Source organism: Salvelinus sp. IW2-2015, linkage group LG8, assembly GCF_002910315.2.
Source record: "Salvelinus sp. IW2-2015 linkage group LG8, ASM291031v2, whole genome shotgun sequence".
Taxonomy (NCBI): domain Eukaryota; kingdom Metazoa; phylum Chordata; class Actinopteri; order Salmoniformes; family Salmonidae; genus Salvelinus; species Salvelinus sp. IW2-2015.
Window position 1 is genome coordinate 8,583,239 of NC_036848.1, and position 27,469 is coordinate 8,610,707.

The 27,469-nt window shown below is 43.0% G+C and overlaps 1 protein-coding gene across 1 annotated transcript; it reads right to left on the bottom strand.

The window, feature by feature from the left end:
• Positions 1 to 54: 54 nt before the first annotated feature.
• LOC111967360 (alpha-1A adrenergic receptor) lies at positions 55 to 27,469 on the bottom strand. The gene is made up of 3 exons (XM_023992310.2): positions 25,944 to 27,469; positions 1,988 to 2,129; positions 55 to 1,720 (listed from the first exon to the last, which is right to left on the bottom strand). The coding sequence occupies exons 1-3, from the start codon at positions 26,923 to 26,925 to the stop codon at positions 1,306 to 1,308; spliced, it is 1,539 nt and encodes a 512-aa protein (XP_023848078.1). The 5' UTR covers positions 26,926 to 27,469; the 3' UTR covers positions 55 to 1,305.

The window sequence follows — 27,469 nt, forward strand, 5'->3', positions numbered from 1 at the left end:
AGGTTAGACTTTATTTACCCACTAGATGTTTGTCCATATGATTACTACACCAGATAAACCAGGTTATACTTTATTTAAGTAAACACACCATAAAGACAATGAGTGACATTAACAGAAATGTGATCATCTGCTCTTTACATATAGCACCATTCTCCGACTGACCACACACCAGAAACATTCACAGATYAGACCAACTTAAAGAGAATGACCACAGACCAGAAACATTCACAGATCAGACCAGCTGAAAGAAAAGGAATGACAGATTAGTGTGCAATTCTACAGGTAGTCCCAAGGTAGCATAGTCTCTCCCAGTCCTTGGGCCAATACTGTGGCCTTTTATCACTTAGATTTGCTCACCTCCTGCGTCCTCTCTCTTCCGTCCTCTCTCCTCCGTCCTCTCTCGCYTCCTTTTGAAAAAGGTCCAAGTTAATCAAGGAGAGTCGGCGAGGAGAGTGAACGTGGATGAAAATACAGTTGCTTGAAATGAGACGGTCCTTTTCCACTTGGGCATCATTAGGAAATTTACATTTACACAGGTGGATCCCCCAACCACGTGTAAAGTGCTCAAAACAAATTAAATTAGTTGTTCAAGACAKTTATAGATAAAACAATAAGTAGCATATTATTTTTAAATGTGTTCATTTTTTTCTCCTCTGACATAAAAGCTGATTCAAAGGGGGTGTGGCYTATTTCAAAACTCTTCCGCGTTAGGATACACATGAGTATCCTTGATGAAAGGTGGCCATTGAGGAGGGGAAGACACTCTTTCGTTCTCCCACTAACGAATTAACACACTCCTCCAACATTAAACCACTTATCGGTTTCTGGGTCACGGAGGAGAGAGGACGGAGGACGGACTTTGGCCCAAACGAGAATCTCCCTGTATGTACAGCCTTCAAACAGATGCATGCATTGGTCTGCTATAGTCAAATCCATAATGTACAGTTCATGTGGTTTATCCCATTGCTTCACTATTGCCCTTGATCATGTCTCTGAGAAATACAAGACAGCTTCATCTGTAGTYATTTCCATCTGACACTGTTCCATTGAACAGATGCTGGACTGACCCTGATGCTCAGTAATACCTGCTAACATACAGCAGAGGCCTCTGTAACTCTATCTCTACTCCTTCAACCATTTTCCATGCCAACGATACAAAACCATTGACAGTTTGACTCGACTTGAACCATTGACAGTAAATGGAACGATACATCACTCCCCCTCATCAATCAGGTACTGAACATGATTTAAATCCCCATCAGGAATCATTTAAGAACAACTGATGACTGTAAGACTCCCAGACAGTCAAACCTTATCCTCAGGTATGTCCCCTCCACGCTCGCCACATGGGAACGAGAACACCCCCTGGCTGGACTTCCTGTGAGACATCCCCCTCTGAGTCCCTCCACCCCCCACACCCCCCCYCAGTGTCYCCAGCTGGCAGTCAGCAGGACTCCCAGGCAGCATAGAGGAGGGCCTGGAGGTGGCAGAGGCCCAGCAGGTGGAGAGGGTCTCCCCCTCTGCGCAGGACGGCAGGTAGCTGGGGCTGGGGCTGGCTGAGGAGGGCAGGGTGCGCTGGCTCCCGTTGAGGCAGGCAGAGTTCTTCCGTGAGTAGCCAGACTCTGCAGAGTTCTTCCGTGAGTGGCCAGAGGAGTTAAAGTGGGAGGTGCGGTAGTTGGAAGCCCGCCAGCCTGGGCGACTTCTATAGTGACACTGGCATCTAAGGTTGAGGAGGGGCGGGAACATTTTAAATTAAAAAACATTGTCCATTGAAATGTGTCTTTTGTTTCCATAGTTACAGACACAATGTACATACTCTAACATCATTTTATATGATTGGCCTAAGAAATACGAAAGGCCAACCGGAGGATGCAGATTAATGAAGGAGTACAGTAATATGATAGGTATTAAAGTAATAGACCAACCGGAGGATGCAGATTAATGAAGGAGTACAGTAATATGATAGGTAWTAAAGTAATAGACCAACCGGAGGATGCGTATGAAGGCCAGTTTGAACTCTCGGCTGTAGCAGGGGTAGATGATGGGGTTGAGACAGGAGTTGAAGTAGCCCAGCCAGAAGATCACCTTGAACAGCGTCTCAGGAGGACGAAAGTCTGGGTTGAAAGACCCTGGGGGAACAAGATCAGATACAGCTTTATATTGATCTGTATTGATCTGTGTTCCCTGTTCATAACAACAGCCTTTATATCAATGAAGTCAATACATAAAGCTGCACGCGTCAGGCTACTTGCTAAGCTCTCTAGTGTACTTCTATTTTTGTCCAATAGATGGCAGCATGCTGTAATGAAACCATGTGGGTCATGATGGACCAAATCAGCTGGACATGTAAACTGCCTCAGTGAAAGATAAATAACGGGGAACAAAAACAGCTCATTGTGGCCTTTTGCAACATTGCCAGAAGACACAGTAAAGGAGGCCAGAGATCCTGAACTAGATAAATATAATTTTTACTTCTTCTGACAACGACGCCACATTAGTCCCAGGTATGTGACTAGCGGACCTGGCTGGTGGACACCAGCCTAGCCACTTGGAATTGACACATAACAACACTAACAGGGCCTGGGATGACCCCAACATTCTGTGGGAAGACAGATATGTTCCAGATGAGATGCACCTCTTCAAAAAGAGGGCAGGAATCGGTATGTGTTCAAGGCTACATAGCATCGTAAACTTCTTAGCCTTGCTATCTCAAGGTCATTTTTCAATTACGGTGGCATTTGTGCATTGCATTTTAATAAAAAAAATTACAAAAATTGTTTACCTTTATTTAACTAGGCAAGTCAGTTAAGAACGAATTCTTATTTACAACGAAGGCCTACACCGGCCAAACCAGGACCACGYTGGGCCAATTGTGCGCCACCCTATGGGACTCTCAATCACGGCCGGTTGTGATACAGCCTGGGTACTAACCAGGGTGTCTGTAGTGATACCTCTAGCACTGAGATGCAGTGCCTTAGACTGCTGCGCCACTTGAGAGCCCTGGTACATCTTCGCATTCTAAATAAACGAATATGGTAGCTTAATGACTTTACCATTATGGTAACATTGTGTCACCAGTAATATTTGTATTTCAGGATCGGTGGGTCCCCTGCGGGACGTTGAGCTAATGTAGGCTAATGCTATTAGCATGAGGTTGTAAGTAACAAGACATTTTCCCAAGACATATCTGATATTGGCAGAAAATTWAAATTCTTGTTAATCTAACTGCACTGTCCAATTTACAGTATCTATTACAGTGAAATAATACCATGTTATTGTTTGAGGAGAGTGCACAGTTTTGAACATGTAAAGTTATTAATAAACCAATTAGGCACATTTGGGCAGTTGGAAACAACATTTTGAACAGAAATGCAATGGTTCATTGGCTCAGTCTAAAACGTTGTACATTCACTGCTGCCATATAGTGGCCAAAATCTAAATTGCAGCTGGGCTGGAATAATACATGATGGCCTTTCTCTTGCATTTCAGAGATGATGGTACAAAAAAAATACAAAAGAACGGTAGTTTTTTTCTTTGTATTTTCTTTTACCAGATCTATTGTGTTATATTCTCCTACATTCCTTTCACATTTCCACAAACGTCAAAGTGTTTCCTTTCAAATGGTACCAAGAATATGCATATCCTTGCTTCAGGGCCTGAGTTACAGGCAGTTAGATTCGGGTATGTCATTTTTGGCGAAAATTGAAAAAAAAGGGTCCGATCCTGAAGAGGATTTATAGACTCCTCCCTCGATAACAGTTTGCTACTGGAGGGAATAATCAAGGTCCCTGTATATCTTTGTAAACAGTGATTTGTCAAGGTGGTAACACCAATGAAATCAAACTGAGGGACACATTATACTATTTAAAGAAATAGGTATTTTAATWGTGTTTTTTATTTTTATTGATCTAAACAATATATTCAATAATTGTGTTCATTGTCTAGCATTCAAAATAATAGATAGATATATCTAAACCCACAAAACATGTCACTCCTCATCTATACCAGTGGGACAAGCCAACCTATTAAATTAAATAACAGTTAAATAAAACACAATATTCATTACCATGTGTTTTTACATGGTGCCAAAGTCAAGGGACAGCATTTACCACCACAATAAAATAATRAGCAAAAGCGAGACCACATGCATTTACCTACTAAATGACAAAAACCTGGACTCATCAATTACAAACGTTACACGGATTCCAACACCTAACTACAGTAGATTACAACATTAGCATGGATTCTCATCAAACACATTTCTTCTGTAGACTAATGATAGCAGCTAGTCTGTGTTATGTTGTGTCACACTCCCCACTGCTATGGCCAAGCATCGCTGGTGAGAAGGAATCTCATAGGCTAATGATGTGAGAGTGGAAACTAGGAAGTACGCCTTAGAAATGAAAACACTGAGTTATGAAACACATACAGGAAGTTTGGAATAGCTGGGCTGTGTATTTCTGTGTGTATGTTTGTATGTGTGTGTTTGTGTGTGTGTGTGTGTGTGTGTGTGTGTGTGTGTGTGCGTCTGTCTGAATGATGTCTGTGGTGTGGGTAAGCCGCACTTGGTCTCTGAGGAGATGAACGGCCCAAATGAAAATCACATTCCTGGTAAAATTGTAGATGCTCTATAATCCCAGGCAATCGTGTGTGAAAGTTAGGACAAATTAGGACATAATATTTGGAGAAGCACATATTGTTAATAACCTCTTCCAGGACCCTGATGAAAACAGCTTGTCTGTCATAACGCTGGATTAGGTTATTACATTCTTTTATCTGAGCTCCTAGAGTGTGCGGCTCTCCTTTTCTTTTTCTAGGGTTCTACTCCGCTAGCCTACACCTCGCCTAAACAGGTGTGTGTTTCTTTCGCCCCCAGATGAATCTCTTCCAGGGCACCAACATAAAGGTAAATCTGGTAGTGGTAATTCCTGTCAACTGAAAATGGTAACACCTGTCATCTGGTAGTAATGATAACAATGTCATCTGGTAGTGGTAACAGCTGTCATCTGGAAGTGATAACACTGTCATCTGGTAGTGATGATAACACTATGCCTCTGGTAGTAAACGTAACAATGTCATCTGGTAGTCCTGATAACACTGTAATCTGGAGTACTGATACACTGTCATCTGGTAGTACTGATAACACGTCATCGGTAGTACTGATTACACTGTCATCTGGTAGTACTGATTACACTGTCATCTGGTAGTGCTGATAACACTGTCATCTGGTAGTACTGATTACACTCATCTGTGTATACTGATTACACTGTCATCTGGTAGTACTGATTACACTGTCATCTGGTAGACTGATTCACTGTCATCTGGTAGTGCTGATAACACTGTCATCTGGTAGTACTGATTACACTGTCATCTGGTAGTACTGATAACACTGTCATCTGGTAGTACTGATTACACTGTCATCTGGTAGTACTGATTACACTGTATCGGTATACTGTACACTGTCATCTGGTAGTACTGATAACACTGTCATCTGGTAGTACTGATTACACTGTCATCTGGTAGTACTGATTACACTGTCATCTGGTAGTACTGATAACACTGTCATCTGGTAGTACTGATTACACTGTCATCTGGTAGTACTGATTACACTGCATCTGGTAGTACTGATTACACTGTCATCTGGTAGTACTGATAACACTGTCATCTGGTAGACTGATTACACATCATCTGTAGTACTGATTACACGATCTGGTATACTGGTAACACTGTCATCTGGTACTGGTAACACTGGTCATGTGGTAGTACTACTCACACTGTCAACTGGTATTATAATCCTGTCATATAGTGATACTAACACTGTCAACTGGTAATGATTACACTGTCATCTGGTAGTACTGGTAATTCTGTCATCTGTAGTATTGGTAACACTGTCATCTGGTAGTATTGGTAACACTGTCATCGGTAGTATTGGTAACACTGTCATCGGTATGGTAACACTGTCATTGGTAGTATGTACACTGTCATCTGGTAGTACGGTAACACTGTCATCTGGTAGTGGTAACACTGTCATCTGGTAGTACTTGTAACACTGTCATCTGGTAGTGGTAACACTGTCATCCGGTAATGGTTACACTGTCACTCGGTACTACTGAACACTGTCACTGGTAGTGATAACACTGTCATCTGGTAGTACTTGTAACACTGTCATCTGGTAATATTGGTAACACTGCATCTAGTCATGGTAACTCTGTCATCTGGTACTACTGGTAACACTGTCATCTGGTAGTGATAACACTGTCATCTGGTAGTACTTGTAACACTGTCATCTGGTATATTGGTAACACTGCCATCTAGTCATGGTAACTCTGTCATCTGGTAATATGGTAACACTGCCATCTAGTCATGGTAAACTCTGTCATCTGGTACTACTGGTAACACTGTCATCTGGTAATGGTAACACTGTCGTCTGGTAATGGTAAACTGGCATCTGGTAATTGTAACACTGGCATCTGGTAATGTAACACTGTCATCTAGTAATGGTAACACTGCCATCTGTAGTACTGGTCACTCTGTCATCTGGTAATGGTAACACGGTCATCTGGTAATGTGTAACACTGTCATCTGGTAATGGTAACACTGTCATCTAGTAATGTACACGTCATCTAGTAATGGTAACACTGTCATCTGGTAGTACTGGTCACTCTGTCATCTGGTAATGGTAACACTTGTCATCTGTAATGGTAAACTGTCATCTAGTAATGGTAACACTGTCATCTAGTAATGGTAACACTGTCATCTGGTAGTACTGGTCACTCTGTCATCTGGTAATGGTAACACTGTCATCTGGCAATGGTAACACTGTCATCTAGTAATGGTAACACTGTCATCTGGTAATGGTAACACTGTCATCTGGCAATGGTAACACTGTCATCTAGTAATGGTAACACTGTCATCGGTAATGGTAACACTGTCATCTAGTAATGGTAACACTGTCATCTAGTAATGGTAACACTGTCATCTGGTAATGGTAACACTGTCATCTGGTAATGAGGTAACACTGTCATCTGGTAATGGAACACTGTCATCTGTAATGGTAACACTGTCATCTGGTAATGGTAACACTGTAATCTAGTAATGGTAACACTGTCATCTGGTAGTGGTAACATTGTCTGCATCACAACTAAGTATATGCATTTAGAATATAGTATGTCATAACTCTACCACTCCATAGCGCATGACACAACTACGGAAACAGTCATAATATGAATTGCTCCAGACTTCCTACGACAAAGCACAACATAGTCATATTCAAATGCATTTATACATAAGCATTATTTGCAGGTGTTGTGTATATTGTGTAACCAAACATTTTAGACAAGCTGACACTCTGACACTCATGTACTGTTTGAAAGTGTGGTATGTATTGTCAAAGACACCCAAGAAGTAGATAGTTGGGGGCTTAATGCCCAACCTATTCTGCATCTCAAGCAGTCCTACGCACATCAATTCCTGGTTACGTAATCTCATTTACTGTGGATGTCTAAAATACCAGCCAGTGAACACTGTTTCATACAGTGTACTGTACAGGAGGTCAAGCCACGCACAGAGAACATTCTCCCTCTGGTCTCTCTCGCTCTGTCCATCTCACAGACCAAAACACACACAGAGATTATCCTAATTGCAAATGCGTTGTGCCATCTGTGACTCAAGCCTCAAGTAAACAGTGCATCCTTGCCATCCCTGCCACACACAGAGATTGGCTGATCTCTCTCTCTCCTCTCTCTCTCTTCTCTCTCTCTCTTCTCTCTCTCTCTCTCTCTCTCTCTCTCTCTCTCTCTCTCTCTCTCCTCTCTCTCTCTCTCCTCTCTCTCTCTCTCTCTCTCTTGTCTCTCTCTGTCTCTCTCTCTCTCTCTCTGTCTCTCTGTCTCTCTCTGTCTCTCTCTGTCTCTCTCTCTCTCTGTCTCTCTCTGTCTCTCAATTCAATTCAATTCAATTCAAGGGGCTTTATTGGCATGGGAAACATGTGTTAACATTGCCAAAGCAAGTGAGGTAGGTAATATACAAAAGTCAAATAAACAATAAAAATGAACAGTAAACATTACACATACAGAAGTTTTCAAAACAATAAAGACATTACAAATGTCATATTATATATATGCAGTGTTGTAACAATGTACAAATGGTTAAAGCACACAAAGTTAAAATAAATAAACATAAATATGGGTTGTATTTACAGTGGTGTTTGTTCTTCACTGGTTGCCCTTTTCTTGTGGCAACAGGTCACAAATCTTGCTGCTGTGATGGCACACTGTGGAATTTCACCAGTAGATATGGGAGTTTATCAAAATTGGATTTGTTTTTCGAATTCTTTGTGGATCTGTGTAATCTGAGGGAAATATGTCTCTTAATATGGTCATACATGTGGGCAGGAGGTTAGGAAGTGCAGCTCAGTTTCCACCTCATTTTGTGGGCAGTGTGCACATAGCCTGTCTTCTCTTGAGAGCCATGTCTGCCTACGGCGGCCTTTCTCAATAAGCAAGGCTATGCTCACTGAGTCTGTACATAGTCAAAGCTTTCCTTAAGTTTGGGTCAGTCACAGTGGTCAGAGTTTCTGCCACTGTGTACTCTCTGTTTAGGCCAAATAGCATTCTAGTTTGCTCAGTTTTTTTGTTAATTCTTCCAATGTGTCAAGTAATTATCTTTTTGTTTTCTCATATGATTGGTTGGGTTCTAATTGTGCTGTTGTCCTGGGGCTCTGTGGGGTGTGTTTGTTTTGTGAACAGAGCCTAGGACCAGCTTGCTTAGGGGAACTCTTCCAGGTTCACTCTCTCTGTAGGTGATGGCTTTGTTATGGAAGTTTGGGAATCGCTTCCTTTTAGGTGGTTGTAGAATTTAACGGCTCTTTTCTGGATTTTGATAATTAGTGGGTATCGGCCTAATTCTGCTCTGCATGCATTATTTGGTGTTCTACGTTGTACACGGAGAATATTTTTGCGAAATTCTGCATGCAGAGTCTCAATTTGGTGTTTGTCCCATTTTTGTGAAATCTCTGGTTTGGTGAGCGGAGCCCAGACCTCACAACCTAAAGGGCAATGGGCTCTATGACTGATTCAAGTATTTTAGCCAGATCCTATATGGTATGTTGAAATTTATGTTCCTTTTGAGCTATAGAAGGCTTTGCCTTGTCTCTCAGATCGTTCACAGCTTTGTGGAAGTTACCTGTGGTGCTGATGTTTAGGCCGAGATGTATAGTTTTTGTGTGTCTCTAGGGCAACGGTGTCTAGATGGAATTTGTGGTCCGTGTGACTGGACACGGAGGATATTTTGCAGAATTCTGCATAGCAGAGTCTCTAATTTGGTGTTTGTCCCATTTTGTGAAATCTTGGTTGGTGAGCGGACCCCAGACCTCACAAGCAAGGGCAAGTGGGCTACTATGACTTGATTCAAGTATTTTTAAGCCAGATCCTAATTGGTATGTTGAAATTTATATGTTCCTAGTTATGATGGTCATAAGGAAGGCCCTTCTTGCCTTGTCTCTCAGATCGTTCACAGCTTTGTGGAAGTTACCTGTGGTGCTGATGTTTAGGCCGAGGTATGTATAGTTTTTTGTGTGCTCTAGGGCAATGAACCTGGAGAAGAGTCCCCTAAGCAAGCTGGTCCTAGGGCTCTGTTCACAAACACAAACACACCCCACAGAGCCCCAGGACAACAGCACAATTAGACCCAACCAAATCATGAGAAAACACTCTCTCTGTCTCTCTCTCTCTCTGTCTCTCTCTCTCTCTCCTTGGCCGGAGCTAAAGGTTTTGTGCCAAATAAAAGGAGCAGTGTACTGGGACTGAGAGGAGAACCAGTGGGTAGTGGGAAGCTTCACTTCCTCCACTGAGCCAGTGAACCACAGAGGGGCCGTTAGCCTGGTATGAGCCCATGCCAACAAAGCTGTGTTCCTGTCTGCCTCTCTGTCAGGAGTGGGCTCTACACACACAGAGAGTCCCCTGGGGGCCACGGCCATGGGTCAGTGCCTAGACCACAGTGCTTGGACCAATACACACAGCCACTGTGTCAACTCAACCCAACATACACAAACACACTCATGTACAAAGAGGATTATCAGAGGATTAGACWCATCCTAATATACCTAYTACTTTACATACCATGTTCTTTAACAAATGATATACTGTCTATACACACCACGTATTCATATTTAGATTCTGGATTCTGACACTGCTCACCCTAATATATCTATTTTGGATTGTTAAAGTTCCAATGGAGACRTTTTTATCTCAATATCAAATCAAAAGCTTCTTAGAAAGAGAAACTTCTCAAGCTATAATTTAGGTAAGACTGTCTGGGAGTGGTCTGAGTGGGGAGGGGAAAACTGATAACTAGCTATTATTGACAGATAGGTTTGGAAATATCTTTCTTATTATTCTATTGACTATATATACCGCCTGGTGACAGGCCAAAACTCCATCCTGCCAAAACAGGTAGAAATTTCAGGCCATCTTTTCAAACAGCTCTTACAATAAAACGGTATTATCATAATTTTCACAATTTCMCAGCATTATTCCAACAGTGCATTCGGAAAGTATTCAGACCCCTTGACTTTACCAACATTTTGTTACGTTACAGCCTTATTCTWAAWTGGATGAAATAAAAAAAATCTTCATCAATCTACACACAATACCCACTAATGACATCACAATACCCACTAATGACCTCACAATACCCACTATTGACATCACAATACCCACTAATGACTTCACAATACCCACTAAATACATCACAATACCCACTAATGACATCACAATACCCATTAATGACAAAACGAAAACAGGTTTCTACCGTCCTGTAGGAAGGTGAATCTTCAACCCAGTCTGCGGTCCTGAGCGCTCTGGAGAAGGTTTTCATTAAGGATCTCTCTGTACTTTGCTCCGTTCATCTTTCCTTTCATCCTGACCAGTCTCCTAGTCCCTGCTGCTGAAAAACATCCCCACAGCATGATGCTGCCACCACCATGCTTCACCGTAGGGATGGTGCTAGGTTTCCCCCAGATGTGATGATCGGCATTCAGGTCAACGAGTTCAATCTTGGTTTCATCAGACCAGATAATTTTGTTTCTCATGGTCTGAGAGTCCTTTAGATGCCTTTTGGTAAACTCCAAACGGGCTGTCATGTACCTTTTACTGAGGAGTGGCTTCCGTCTGGCCACTCTACCTTGAAGGCCTGATCGATAGAGTGCTGAGGAGATGGTTGTCCTTCTAGAAGGTTCTCCCATCTCCACCCTGGAGCTCTGTCAGAGTGACCATCGGGTTCTTGGTCACCTCCCTGACCAAGGCCCTTCTCCCCCGATTGCTCAGTTTGTCTGGGTGGCCAGCTCTAGGAAGAGTATTGGTGGTTCCAAACTTCTTCCATTTATTGATGGAGGCCACTGTGTTCTTGGAAACCTTCACTGCTGAAAACAAAAATGTATACCCTTCCTCAGATCTGTGTCTCGACACAATCCTGTCTTGGAGCTCTACGGACAATTCCTTAGTTTTTGCTCTGACATGCACTGTCAAGTGTGGGACCTTATATAGACAGGTRTGTGCCTTTCCAAATCATGTCCAATCAATTGAATTTACCATAATMAAGATGTAGAAACATCTCAAGGATGATCAATGGAAACAGGATGCACCTGGGATCAATTTCGAGTCTCATAGCAAAGGGTCTGAATACTTTCATAAATACGTTTTTTTTGCTTTGTTTTCCATACATTTGGAAAAACAACCTTTTACGCTTTGTCATTATGGGGTATTGTGTGTAGATTAATGAGGGAAAAAAAAACAATTTCATCAATTTTAGAATAAGGCTGCAACATAACAAAATGTGAAAAAAGTCTATACTGCATATATAAAACACAGGACAATTATACTCTGGACTGCCCTGGGCTATAACACCTGTAAATCTGTGTACGTGACCAATAAACRTTGTTTTGATTTGACACACACAGAGGATTAGAGAGGACAGAGGAAAGTAACACAACAAGAGAGAAACCGGGAGAGCTTTTCCTRCATGTTTGCTCTGGAGGTCCTTAGTGATCTTCAGCTTTGAAAGCTATGTGTGTTATTGTAGATTGTTTTGTGTGTTTGTGCTACGCTTTGTGTGTATGACACTTTGTTCTACAGTATCCTCTTGCCAGTGTTTATATTGAGTTCCTATACATAACTGTCAGTGTAAACTGCCAACTGTTTGGCAAGGATGTAGCCAGTGTCCGGTGGTACATGAAAGACAATGGGATGGGGGAAGAACTTAGGGAGAACTATTGTTTCTCCTATGATCTGATCCTGTCCACTGAAAACAGTGTTTGCACCTCCTTCCTGCAGACAAACAACCTTCACTCACACATTACTTTACACATTATTTTACACATAACTTAACACATTACTTTACACATGGCACAAAACGTTTAATTTGTTTCTTTTTCTCTTTGTGTTTTTTTTCTGGGGTGTTCCCTCTGTGTAATTTGTTGTTGTAAGATGCTCCCTTCCAAAAGAGAACTTGGTCTCAATGTGACTTCCTGTTCAAATAAAGGTCAAATAAATCAAACATTACACAGCGTAAGAAACAACAGGAGCGTCTGCAGGAACGTCCTGAGGAAGCAATGCATCCTGTTATGCTCACTGATGGTGTGTTTGATACCTTTATGACCACACACACATGTACACACATGCAAAGAGGTGTCTAAGATCAGCGGTGAGGGGAGAGAAAATCACACACTCAGACCGGAATGATAGAATGTCCATTAGGTACGTACAGTAAGATGTGTCTGGTGTTATAAAAACCTGGTTTCTTGCTGACATAGCCTACATACATATGTGATGAACGACGTAAGCCGAGGGAAAGTGTTATTGCTTTGAATGAAAGACACGGAATTAAGCTATTATCGGTGCATTCATTTGATGTCCCTGCGCCCTTGCTTTAGTGACCCTGTCCAGTGGTCCATGGCAGCTCGGTCACAAGGCTCACCTGCCATCCCCTCTATATCGACATCACTCCTCTGACACTTAGCATTCTCATTATTCTTCCCTTCAAAACACCATTTCAATTACCCCCAGAGCACAGGGGCCAGCGGCCTCACTGCGTAAGCACAACATGGACACACGCAGGTGGAGACATACAAACGCATTGAGACACATCGAGAATACACACACACACCAAACACACACACACACACACACACACACACACACACACACACACACACACACACACACACAACACAACACACACACACACACACACACACACACACACACACACACACACCCACACACACACACACACACACACACACACACACACACACAGCTCCACCGTCTCAATCACACACAAACACAACACTGCCTCACACAAACACAATGTTTTATAAATACAAATTGTCACGTTTGGACATGCTGCCTTCACCATTGGCTAAATAAGAAGCCTTTAGTGCTGGGTGTTCTTATAAATATACACTTTTATGGGTTAAAGTGTACAGGGAAATGCATGCTGAGAAAATAACACAAATATCCCCTGAGTATTAATGATTCGTCAATGCCTGGCTGAGATGAGAGATGACAGCGAGACAGCATTTAGATGTCCCACCTTCATTTACTGCAGCTAACGAGAGAGATGTACAGGTAACTGCCAAAATAAAGGAAACACTTTCCCACCACCATCAATAAAACACCAAATGATGGAATTTCTTGTGGAAGAATGGTGTCGCATCCCTCCAATAGAGTTCCAGACAAAAGTTCAATGCCAAGGTGCATTGAAGCTGTTCTGTCTCGTAGTGGCCCAATGCCCTATTAACACACTTTATGTTGGTGTTTCCYTTATTTGGGCAGTTACCTGTATATTGAATGCATATTCGTTGATAGAAGCTGATGGATTTTGTGCCCTCTGGGATGGCAATATTACAGATAAAGCTCTGCACCTCATTCTCATTATATGGAGATACAATTAGGCACATTGGTTTAGTGTACTTGTTAAAGGATGGGTCTCTCTTTGGGAATAACACCTTCTCAGCTTCTTTCCGTGAGAAAGTTCAGATCAGTGAGCATGTCTGATAGAGCATGAATCCTACAGGTTATATAGCTGTGTGTCTGACACACATAGAGATGAGTACTGACACCTGTGTATCCTTTCAGGAAGTGATTAACACTGGGCTACTGGTTGCCCACATCAGTGACCTTCATTAGTCTTTGTGTGTGTGTGTGTTTGTGTGTGCGTGCGTCCGTCTATTTTGCGCTTTGAAGTGAGGCCCCAATGAGCCGTAGTTACACAAAACATCCACGCTGGAAAAAAGACCCTCGGGCCACCTGGCATGTGGTCTGAAATCAACATGAGTTTGAGGAGAGAGGAGCCACTGGGAGCACAGCCAGCCATCACTCTAGTTACATTACATCGACCACAGACTAGTGATTGCAGTGGTTGGGTGTAATGAGTGGGAGCTGGGGCTGGGAGAGAGAGGATGTGTGTGTGTGTGTGTTTGTTTGTGGGTGTATGTGCGTGTGTGTGTGTGGTGTGGTGTGTGTGTGTGTGTGTGTGTGTGTGTGTGTGTGTGTGTGTGTGTGTGTGTGTGTGTGTGTGTGTGTGGTGTGTGTGTGTGTGTGTGTTGTGTGTGTGTGGTGTGTGCGTGTGTGCGTGTGTGCGTGTGTGCGTGTGTGCGCGCGGTGCGCGGTGCAGATGCGTGTGTGTGTTTGTAAGTGTGCATGTGTCAAAGGGGAAAGGGGGATACCTAGTCAGTTGTACAACTGAAATGTGTCTTCCGCATTTAACCCAACCCCTCTGAATGAGAGAGGTGCGGGGGGCTGCATAATCGACATCCACGTCTTCGGAGTGCATGTTGTAACGGTTTTGACTTCAGGGCCGTCACAATGTGTGTGTGTGTGATGGAGCCTGTGTGTTTCTGCTCCTATCAGGCTACTATTACTGGGGCTTTAGACTGAGCTAATGAGCCAGACAGTTCAACTCAGAAGAGCAGCAGGGATTCTTATTTAAAAAATGATAACGCATCCCTTAACCCCTCCATTTACAGACTATAGGATAGGGAGAATAGATGGGTGAGGATACGACTACAGGATCGTCATAATATACTGACGAGGAGTCGAGAAGAGGTAGAGTATTCCACTGTATGGTGTGGTTATGTAAACAATATGGATGTACGTGGTCCACTGTTCCTACTGTATCTATGCTTGGATTCACAACTCTTGCAGCTCAGCTTAAAATAGGCCTAAAGTTAAACAAGGTGTACTGTTGAGTAACATGATGCACTGTATTGTACTGGCCCCTAATAATCAGGATATTAGTCTCGTGGTTATCTGTTGATTGGTGTTAAATAAACAGTCCAGAGCTGTCCTCATTCTTACGTCCCCCTCCTCCTTCCTCTCCAAAGAACCCTAAGGATAAACAGAACACAACTTCACAATGTTCTCAGGATGTTCCCAGATTTCTGTGCTTCTGTTATCTAATTAAATGTTCCTTAGAGCGGTAGGAGGAATCTCCTGCTGCTGTCCGACCTTGTTTAGTGACCAGCAACCTCATCCCGGATAGGAATGCATAATGTGGGTGTGTGTGTGTGTGTGAGTTTGTTTTGTTATTTGTATGTGGGTGTATGTGTGTGTGTGTTTTGTTTGTTTGTGTGTGGTGTGTGTGTGTGTGTGTGTGTGTGTGTGTGTGTGTGTGTGTGTGTGTGTGTGTGTGTGTTGTGTGTGTGTGTGTGTGTGTGTGTGTGTGTGTGTGTTGTGTTGTTTGTTTTGTTTGTTGTTGTTTGTGAGTGTATGTGTGTGTGTTGTGTGTGGTGGTGTGTGTGTGTGGTGTGTGGTGTGTGTGTGGTGTGGTGTGTGGTGTGTGTGTGTGTGTGTGTGTGTGTGTGTGTGTGTGTGTGTGTGTGTGTGTGTGTGTGTGGTGTGTGTGTGTGTTGTTGGTTTGTGGGTGTGTGTGGGTGTGTGTGTGTGTGTCTGTGTAGCAGTGGGGGGTTCTTAAGGCACACTCATATTAGGTTTTGGTTTGCTCTTAGCAGAACTCCGCTAGGCAAAGTGAACGTCTGTGTCTCGAGTACTCTCTTAAAAGACTTTAGCTTGAAAAACAGGAAAAAAGCGGCAATAATACTGTTTGTCCCTCTTGAGATGCAGTAGCAACAACATAGCCAGTTTACACTTCCTCAAAATAGTCAGAATTAATCTAAAATAATCCAAGAAATCTGTTAGAAATGTTTACAGAGGACGTTTGATGCAGAATTTCTCAAGTGAAAAATKTACATGAAAACTAGTCGTCTTTCATTGAATGACARTAMACATCCACCATTCTCATTCCTACTAGGAAAAGTAGAGTCGACCAATCAGAGACAAATATTTTTTTTGCAAACCCTGCCGAACACCAAAACTAACAAAAACGTCACAAAATGTACTCATAATATATGCGCAAACTTTTTTGAGTGGAAAGCATGCGACAGGCTTAAGGCCAGGGCCTGTCAAAAAGCACATTTCCACAAGGCTCCAGTAATTATAGTCGCGCCGGTTGGCGCTCAATGTTAAATTAAAATCTCCTTATTATCATAGCTAAGCCAGTATGAAACCAATGTTGATGAAAATTCACAAATCAACTTGATTCGTCATGATCGATCTGTCTGGCCATCTACCGAGAACCACTAAAACAGATTTTTGACAGGGTCGTTAGCATTAGGGTTGTCAGACAATTTTTTGAGGGAGTTCTATTACTCTGGCCCGGGTTGAACCGAGCAATGGCCCATCACGCCATCGGGCGAAAACGGGGAGGGAGGAGGATCCTTCTCAAAACAAGCAGTAATCTTTGCCAAACAGTAACAAGGCAGCATGGTGCATAGTCCAAAAACATACAACATCTCTATTCCTTAAAATAAATGTTTGAATTTTCAAACTAGTTTTCATTAGAAAGGCAGATAAAGCGTTTTTTATAATAAGCAATCACTTCTGCATGTGAAAACAGAATCTTACTCATCACTCCTGCTTGACTACACCACTTTCTTTTGAGCCAACTTCACCGTCGTTGGCCAGAGCGGGGCACCTGGTTCACGCCCAGCAGGCAGCCCAGTTCAAAAAATAAATGCAATCACTTTTCACCCAGTAACCCGGGCCAAATAAACGAACCCCCTCACTGCTGGCTTGCGCGACCTGTGCACTGTCAAAACATGCAATAAAAATAAACGTTCAATCAGTACTGAGTGAATGAACAACTAAAACAATTTTGGAATGTACGTGGCTGTCATCACCAGACTGTCCATTGAAATGGAGTGTCAAGTTGACTTGACGGTTAGAGTCATCGCCCTGGGATTTGAAAGTCCTGGGATATTTTGACAAAAAAATKTAGTGTATTGTTTTTGACACCCCTGCTCTTCCCGACACACACACTGGCGCACACACACGGTGTGTGCTTATTTTAATTTATTAGGTGTCTCTTGGGCATCGTTGAGTGGCAAGGGACGGAKTGGGACCTGGACTTGTACTAGTGTGCGTGTCTTGCTACTACAGAGGAGAGAACGGTGGCGAGACCAGCTCTCAAACTCTCAAGTAAGTTGTTGTTGCCCTCAACCGTCAGTTGCACACCATCCCTACGGTACATCCCATGGACACACTGCTTAATGGCAGGGGGGCGTATTGTGGGCATGCACCTATCCCGTAGAAATGTACAAACCTGCTGGTTCACTTATCACCGGGCCATCTCTATGGGAATATTTCTGTCATTTGAGAAGCTRAGAAATGTGTCAAGCTGGCCAACGTGGATCTGACAAACGACTTCAGCACATACACATGTACACAGTAGACTAGCCTACATCACACACATCACACATCAGTAGGACKTATGTATGTTTTCATATTTAGACTGCCATTTAAAAATGGGGGAATGTGTGCTCTTTCACTGGAGTTGGACAGCTGTGTGCAGCATTACTAAGAGCATTTGCAGCTAAAGGATTAAGAGTGAGAAACTTACAGACGCACAAATATCATAACCCCAATACATGACAACCTCTCACCATTACAAGAACAGGTGAGTTTAGCATGTCTTCGAGGTATGATATTTGTGCGTCTGTAACTTTCTCACTCATCGTTATTCACAATTCATTCAGGATTATTTGTAAACATGGTAGCGTCCACATGAATGTAGAAGTGTTTAAGAAACATTATATACCATTAATATCTATTGGGCACAAAATAATCTGAAACACAAAACAAAACAAACAGCAAATGCATCCAACAAGTGTGTAGAGTCACAAGCTTGATGTAGTCATTGTGTGCTAGGAATATGGGACCAGATAATACACTTTTGACTACTTTAATACACATAAGTGAATTTGTCCCAACACTTTTGGTCCCCTAAAATGGGGGGACTATGTACAAAAAGTAATGTAATTTCTAAACGGTTCACCTGATATGGATGAAAATATCCTCAAGTAGCCCTAATGTCATAGCCAGCAATTTAAAATCCAAAGTGCTGGAAAACATATAAAAAACAACAAATCAAGCATTACTGTCCCAATACTTTTGGAGCTCACTCAAAAGTGTTTTGTACTTGTCTAATGACTGTATTTTACAGGTGTTTCTCAGCAGTTTGTCATTTGTCACAGTGTTTGTATCAGTAGTTACCAAAATTGATATTGGCGAGCCACAGGGTTATGTAGGCKTTTTTGTTTAAGCCTACCACACCTGTTCATCAAGACCACATCTGTTCATCAAGACCACACCTGTTCATCAAGACCTCAGCTGTTCATCAAGACCTCAGCTGTTCATCAAGACCTCAGCAGTTCATCAAGACCTCAGCTGTTCATCAAGACCTCAGCTGTTCATCAAGACCTCAGCTGTTCATCAAGACCTCAGCTGTTAATCAAGACCACACCTGTCCATCAAGACCTCAGCTGTTCATCAAGACCACACCTGTTCATCAAGAACCTCACTTCCGTCACTAAGACACCTCAGCAGCTGTTCATCAAGACCTCAGCTGTCATCAAGACCTCAGCATTCATCAAGACCACACCTGTTCATCAAAGACCACACCTGTTCATCAAGACCTCAGCTGTCATCAAACCACACATGTTCATCAAGACCACACCTGTCATCAAGACCAGCATCATTCATCAAGACCTCAGCTGTTCAACAAGACCTCAGCAGTCATCAAACCTCAGCTGTTCATCAAGACCACACCTGTCATCAAGATTCGTCTCATCAAGACCACACCTGTTCATCAAGACCCACCTGTTCATCAAGACCACACATGTTCTTCAAACTCACTTCATCAAAGACCACACCTGTTCATCAAGACACACCTGTTCATCAAGACCTCAGCAGTTCATCAACCTCAGCTGTTCATCAAGACCCAGCTGTTCATCAAGACCTCACTTTCATCAAGACCTCAGCAGTTCATCAAGACCTCAGCTGTTCATCAAGAGCTCAGCTGTTCATCAAGACTCAGCAGTTCATCAAACCTCAGCTTTCATCGAACCTCAACTGTTCATCAAGACCACACATGTTCATCAATACCTCACTGTTCATCAAGACACACCTGTTCATCAAGACCACACCTTTCATCAAGACCTCAGCTGTCTATCATGACCTCAGCAGTTCATCAAACCTCAGCAGTTCATCAAGACCTCAGCTGTTCATCAAGAGACTCAGCTGTTCATCAAGACCCACACATGTTCATCAAGACCTCACCTGTTCATCAAGACTCAGCAGTTCATCAAGACCTCAGCTGTTCATCGAGACCTCAACTGTTCATCAAGACCACACATGTTCATCAAACTCAGCTGTTCATCAAGACACACTGTCATCAAGACCACACCTGTTCATCAAGACCTCAGCTGTTCATCAGACCTCAGCAGTTCATCAAACCTCAGCAGTTCATCAAGACCTCAGCTGTTCATCAAGAGCTCAGCTGTCATCAAGACCACACATGTTCATCAAGACCTCACCTTTCATCAAACTCAGCATCATCAAACCTCAGCAGTTCATCAAACCTCAGCTGTTCATCAAGAACCTCAGCTGTTCATCAAACCTGCTGTTTCATCAAACCCTCAGCTGTCATCGAAACCTCAGCTGTTCATCGAGACCTCAGCTGTTCATCAGAGCCTCAACTGTTCATCGAGACCTCAGCTGTTCATCGAAACCTAGCATTCATCAGACCTCAGCAGTTCATCAAGACCTCAGCTTTTCATCAAGACCTCAGCTTTCATCGAAACCTCGCTGCTTCATCGAACCTCAGCTGGTCATCAAACCTCAGCTGTTCATCGAGACCTCAGCTTTCATCGAGACCTCAGCTGTTCATCGAGACCTTAGCTATTCTTCGAACCTCAGCTGTTCATCGAGACCCCAGCTGTTCATCGAGACCTTAGCTATTCATCGAGACCTCAGCTTCATCATGACCTCAGCTGTTCATAGAGACCTCAGCTGTTCATCATGACCTCAGCTGTTCATAGAGACCTCAGCTGTTCATCAAGACCTTTAATAGTAGAATCAGGTGTGGTAAAACTGGGCTTGAACAAGATAGTCTGCATAACCCTGTAGCTCTTCAAAAGCAATTATGGGCATCCCTGTATTGTATGTACAAAGTTGACTATATCTGATGAATGTACGTTTTACTGTACATTTTCTGTTTTGTAATAATTCACTTCTGTTTACAGGTAATGTAGTACTAGGSATTTCTTCAGTACATTCAATTCAAATCAAATCAAATTGCATTTGTCACATGCACCGAATACAACAGTTGTAAACCTTACAGTGAAATGCTTACTTACAAGCCCTTAAGTAAACTATAAAGGTGCATTTTCATGTAAATAGCTAATGGGTACATGTTGATTATTTGTGTATTTTCCAAGAGCATGCTTGATTATCTTAAGAGAGATCAGAGAAACGTTTTCCAGTTCACTCCATATTGGCTTAAATGGGTTTCTGGTTTTTGCTTCCCTCTGGAAAATCAGCTGTTAATATTAAATACATACTAACAACTACATTATTTATATTGCCATTTGTGATTATTGTTTACTTTTACTTAGCTTTTATTTATGTGTTATATTGTAATATAACATTGTATAATAATGTTGCATGTAAAACCATGGAAACTCAAAACATTAAATGAGGTTTTAAGTGAGAAGTATGCATTGGTCTGAAGCTGAAAAAGAAATGAAATTCACATGAGCACCACAATGTGTACTTCACCCATGCTCTACCATGGTTTTCCTGCACTAAGCTTTGACCTACTACAGTAGCTATGTTGGTCTATTGTACTTCAAACAATGTGTAGGCTGGTTGCTTAAGATTCAAACCTTCTCAAACAGCCTAATTCATAGTCTTCAGAGGGATAATGGACTTTACAGTGTCCTGCTGTTCAAATAATATATATATATTATTTTATATATATTATTTTAACAGCAGGACACTGTAAAGTCCATTATCCTGTGACATTTGTGGTGGTCGTAGAGCAAAATGGAGAACACCATAGTGTTTATGAGAGTCTTATCTTTCCAGTGGTCATATTAGGCCAAACCGTTCGGACGCTACAGGAATTTTCGTGAGAAGACCAATTTTTCATGGTCTGACACACATCGCTGTAGCTCGACCACCTTCCACCACAGACGCGGAAGACCGACATAGGTGGATGGTGTGGATTCAGACGCAGCCCATGCAGATATCTCTAGCTTAAACTGAGGGATTTTGATGGGGATTTTTTAAATGATGTTACTTAGATTGACACACAGTTAAGGATTGATACATAGTCATTTGAAAGAGGTAATGAACTGTCCAKTGATCCGCACAGCAATTGATAAAACTGGACCATGTTTGACAAATGGTTCTGATCTTATGTCAATATTACACAGGTAAACTAACGGTTACATAAATCAGGTTTGAAGACATGCTCTATAGACCACTATATCTAAACTCAGCAAAAAATAAATGTCCTCTCACTGTCAACTGCGTTTATTTTCAGCAAACTTAACATGTGTAAATATTTGTAGGAACATAACAAGATTCAACAACTGAGACATAAACTGAACAAGTTCCACAGACATGTGACTAACAGAAATTGAATAACGTGTCCCTGATCAAAGGGGGGGTCAAAATAAAAAGTAACAGTCAGTATCTGGTGTGGCCACCAGCTGCATTAAGTACTGCAGTGCATCTCCTCCTCATGGACTGCACCAGATTTGCCAGTTCTTGCTGTGAGATGTTACCCCACTCTTCCACCAAGGCACCTGCAAGTTCCCAGACATTTCTGGGGGGAATGGCCCTAGCCCTAGCCCTAGCCCTCACCCTCCGATCCAACAGGTCCCAGACGTGCTCAATGGGATTGAGATTTGGGCTCTTCTCTGGCCATGGCAGAACACTGACATTCCTGTCTTGCAGKAAATCACGCACAGAATGAGCAATATGGCTGGCGSCATTGTCATGCTGGAGGGTCATGTCAGGATGAGCCTGCAGGAATGGTACCACATGAGGGAGGAGGATGTCTAACGCACAGCATTGAGATTGACTGCAATGACAACAAGCTCAGTCCGATGATGCTGTGACACACCGCCTCAGACCATGACGGACCCTCCACCTCCATCGATCCCGCTCCAGAGTACAGGCCTCAGTGTAACGCTCATTCCTTCGTCGATAAACGCGAATCCGACCATCACCTCTGGTGAGACAAAACGGCGACTCGTCAGTGAAGTGCACTTTTTGCCAGTCCTGTCTTGTCCAGCGACGGTGGGTTTGTGCTCATAGGCGACGTTGTTGCCGGTGATGTCTGGTAAGGACCTGCCTTACAACAAGCCTACAAGCCCTCAGTCCAGCCTCTGTCAGCCTATTGAGGACAGTCTGAGCACTGATGGAGGGATTGTGCATTCCTGGTGTAACTCGGGCAGTTGTTGTTGCCATCCTGTACCTGTCCCGCAGGTGTGATGTTCGGATGTACCGATCCTGTGCAGGTGTTGTTACACGTGGTCTGCCACTGCGAGGACGATCAGCTGTCCATCCTGTCTCCCTGTAGCGCTGTCTTAGGTGTCTCACAGTACGGACATTGCTGCAGTCCTCATGCCTCCTTGCAGCATGCCTAAGGCACGTTCACGCAGATGAGCTGGGACCCTGGACATCTTTCTTTTGGTRTTTTTCAGAGTCAGTAGAAAGGCCTCTTTAGTGTCCTAAGTCTTCATAACTGTGACCTTAATTGCCTAGCGCCTGTAAGCTGTTAGTCTTAACGACCATTCCACAGGTGCATGTTCATTAATTGTTTATGGTTCATTGAACAAGCATGGGAAACAATGTTTAAACCCTTTACAATGAAGATCTGTGAAGTTATTTTGATTTATTTATGAGTTTATATGAGTGACTGTGTTGAACACACCAACCCCTGTTGTTATGTTGGGTTCACACTGACCAACAAAGGTGTTATGAAATATATTTATTTTTCAATGACATGTATTGTTAAAATAAAGGTTTAAGGAAATACAGRCAGGCACCACATTACTACAAGACAAAATAGCTCAATCAAGCCTGTTGGTCATTAAGTCTATAAGTATAAAAGTAAAGCTTGCTTTCATATAATTAAAAAAAGCTTGTAAAGGTAGTGGAAGGAGCTAATGTCTTAGTGTAAGCTGGGAAGAATGCAATACATTACCTTGTATGCAGTACAAATCACGTTATTGTATGAGCACCTCCTCTAAGAGAATGAATTAGGCTGTTTGAGAAGTTTTGAATTGTAAGCAACCTACCTACACATTGTTCGAGGTCAAAGCTGTGTGCTGGAAAACCTTGGTAAAGCATGGGTGGAGTACGCATTGTGGTGCTCATGTGAATGTCCTTTCTTTTTATGCTTCAGACCATTTCCTACTTCTCACTTAAAACATCATTTTTTGATTTGAATAAACTAATAGTTCTAGTCGAAGCTAGGACTGCAGACTCCTCATAAGTGCACTACGGATAAGTACTTCCTGATAAGCACAAACTCGTTCACAATTCAAGTGCTCTACATTATTTCTAATGACTGGAGATCTGCATGCTCTGGTTTAGTGCATGCATTCACAACTGTTCCAAGCCAATCCACAGTGGTGGAAAAATTACTCAATTTTCATACTTGAGTAAAAGTAAAGATACCTTAATAGAAAATGACCCAAATATAAGTGAAAGTCGCCCAGTAAAATACTAATTGAATAAAGGTCTAAAAGTATCTGGGTTTACATTTACTTAGGTACAGTGGTGGAAAAAGTACTCAATTGTCATAATGTTACTGGAGTAAAATTCCTTATAKTAAGCAAACATTTTGACCGTAAAAACTTTAGTTTTTTGTTTTTACAGTCAAGACACCCAGGGGCACACTTCAACACTCAGACATCACTTAGAAACACAGTATATGTGTTTAGTGAGTGCGCCAGATCAGAGGCAGTAGTGATGACAACACGTTATATTGATAGATGTGTGATTTGGGCCMTATTGCTGTYCTGCCTGAGCATTYGAAATGTAACGAATACTCTTGGGTGTAAGGGGACATTTATGGGAGTAAAAAGTACATAGATTTATTTTCTTCAGGAATGTAGTGTAGTTAAAGTAAAAGTTGTTAAAATACAAATAATAAAGTAAAGTACAGACACCCCAAAAAACGTCTTAAAATATTTTGACTTAGTTACTTTACACGACTGCCAACGCATGTATCAGGAGTTTTAGTGATTGACTGCATCTGGTTTGTTAGGGTTATAATATATAGCTGACACAGTACATTACCATACTGGAACAGTCCTCTTACAGATAGAGGCACAGAGAAGGGGAAGGACAGAGCAGAGGTCTCCCTGAAAACAACAGCAGTAAATAATGATGAACATTTTCCTTGTCTATCTGCACTGCTCTGTCCACTAACACCTACCGGCCCCCACTGGCCCCTCTAGACTCCCCTTAACTCCTACCGACCCCCCACTGGCCCCTCTAGACTCCCCTAGCCCCTACCAGCCACCACTGGCCCCTCTAGACTCCCCTTAACTCCTACCGACCCCCCACTGGCCCCTCTAGTCTCCAATAGCCCCTACTGCCCCCCACTGGCCACTCTAGACTCCACTAGCCCCTACCAGCCACCACTGGCCCCTCTAGACTCCACTAGCCCTACTGGCCCTGGGGCTGAGGATCACCAGATCAGATAAGAGAGAGACCCAGGCAGCTCAGGTCAGACCAGTGTATGTGGCATTTTCTTGACCATATGACTCCTGCTCAGGAAAACCTCCAAGGACCTAGTAATATGATTAAGGAATTATGGTCCAAACCTCTAAGCATTATGTCTTACAGCTGGTTAAGTTAAGCCCACCCTGACATGGTGACACCATGGGCATTAGTCTCTACTATAGACAACTGTTTGTTGTTTGGCAAGGTAGTAGACCCTCACTACAGTATAATAAAGTCCAATATGCCACACGTACTGTCTGCGTCCCAAAAAGCACCCTATCCCATTAGTGCAATACTTTTGACCAGGGTCCATAGGGCTTTGGTCAAAAGCAGTCCATTGTAGGGAATAGGGTGTCATTTGGGACGCAGGCATCTTGCTGATAAATCATGTCTGTAAATTAATGGATGGATATTATCATATAGGCCAATGTCAGTGCCAACTTTCTGGAGATGGAATTTATGGAACAGTTCTCTCTGAATGGGACCCAAGGGCCACATAGATTTACTTCCAGATATTAAAGAAAAATCTTCTCAGCCACTATTCAGCAGTTTGCTTGCGAAATGTAACATGGCACCAAAATATATATAAATGTACCATAATATTTTTGTATGTGTATTATCACATATTGAGGGTTATTTTAATTGTAGGCTACAGTATCATATCATTATGATTATTATCATTGTTTCATTTAACTGCTGGACTGCTGTGTCAAATATTCATATTGATCAAGATAGTTTTCTGTAAAAGGCGTACTTGGATATTAGTTTGGAAAAGGGTGAATATATATGGAAAAATATACCTACCAATGGGTAAGGCTAGGAAGAACGGCAACCAGCAAAGCGTAAACATTCCAACCACGACCCCCAAAGTTTTTGCTGCTTTCTTCTCCCGGGAGAATTTCAGAAGTTTCACTGCCAGGGAGCTCCTCGCCTGGGTWGCGCGGCCCTTGCTGGTGCCTCCGCCTGTGTCATCCTGCATCTGGGATCCCCTGTGGATCCTGAGCGTGAGCTCACTCGTATTCATCCTCTCCCTCATCACCCCAGCCTCCAAGTTCTTGGTGGTCCGCTTGGCGACTACATAAACCCTAAAATACATGGACAAGATAACAACCAGCGGTATATAGAAGGACCCGAGGGAGGAAAAGAGTGCGTAAAACGGTTCCTCTGTGATGAGGCACACAGTGTCGTCCGGCGATGGCGGCTGCTTCCACCCAAGGAGGGGTCCAATGGAGATGACCAMCGAGAGCACCCACACCCCGAGCATGGCCAGAAGTGCCCGCTTCTCGGTCACTATGCTCAGGTACTGCAGCGGGTGGCTCACCCCGATGTAACGGTCGATTGAAATGACGCACAGGCTCATAATGGACGCGGTGCAGCACAGAACATCCACCGCCGCCCAGATGTCACAGAAGACCCTGCCGAACACCCAGTAGTTGAGGATCTCCAGGGTGGCAGACACCGGCAGCACGGTGGTGCCCAGCAGCAGGTCGGCRATGGCCAGGTTGATAATGAAGTAGTTGGTCGGAGTTCGCAGGTGCCTGTTGGTCACCACCGCCAGGATGACAAGGATGTTGCCCACGATGGCAAACACGATGAAAGCTCCCAGAACCAAGCCGAGCAGGATGGCACGGGTAAGATCCACTTCATCGATCTCCGTCCCGTTGCCAGTGGTGTTTGTGGAGTTGACTGGCGACTCTGACAACCAYGGTATCCCCACTTTCCCGCCCTGAAATTCCAATAAGGAACCATTTCCCCATAAATTGGCATCATCAGTGCTCAGATTCATTTTGACTAAAGAGGTCCTCCATAGCAGGTTTCTTATCACATGGAGCTGTAGCAAAATAAAACGAGCAACACCATCCCAAAATAAATCTGCTCCACCAAGTGTTGTTAGGCTACATGATTAATGGAGAGGTTATCAAGGATTAAAATTACATTTCCCAAACGGTGCATATTCATAACGTCCCGCTCAGTTACAAAACCAATTGGTTGAAATTGTATCATAAAGGTCTTGTCACATCAGTCCAATTGCAGGGCAGTTGTCTCGCTCTGTCTTCTCTGGGAACTGTCTGCATGAAAAGTATCAGCAGTCCCCGTGCCTCCTGTCAAACCTCACTGCTCAGCGCGCTGCACTGTGTGTGCTTCAGCAGCTCCCTCCTTAACGCAGCTTGACTGTATGAATTGGTAGATAGATATACGGCCGAACAGAAGAGACGTACTGTATATGACTCATATTAGGCCTACGCAGTAGCCCAAGAATAACTGCACTAGGCAAATGTCTGTGGCAGCACAGAAAACGCATGGATTTCTGTGTTGGGTTTTGTGGTGAG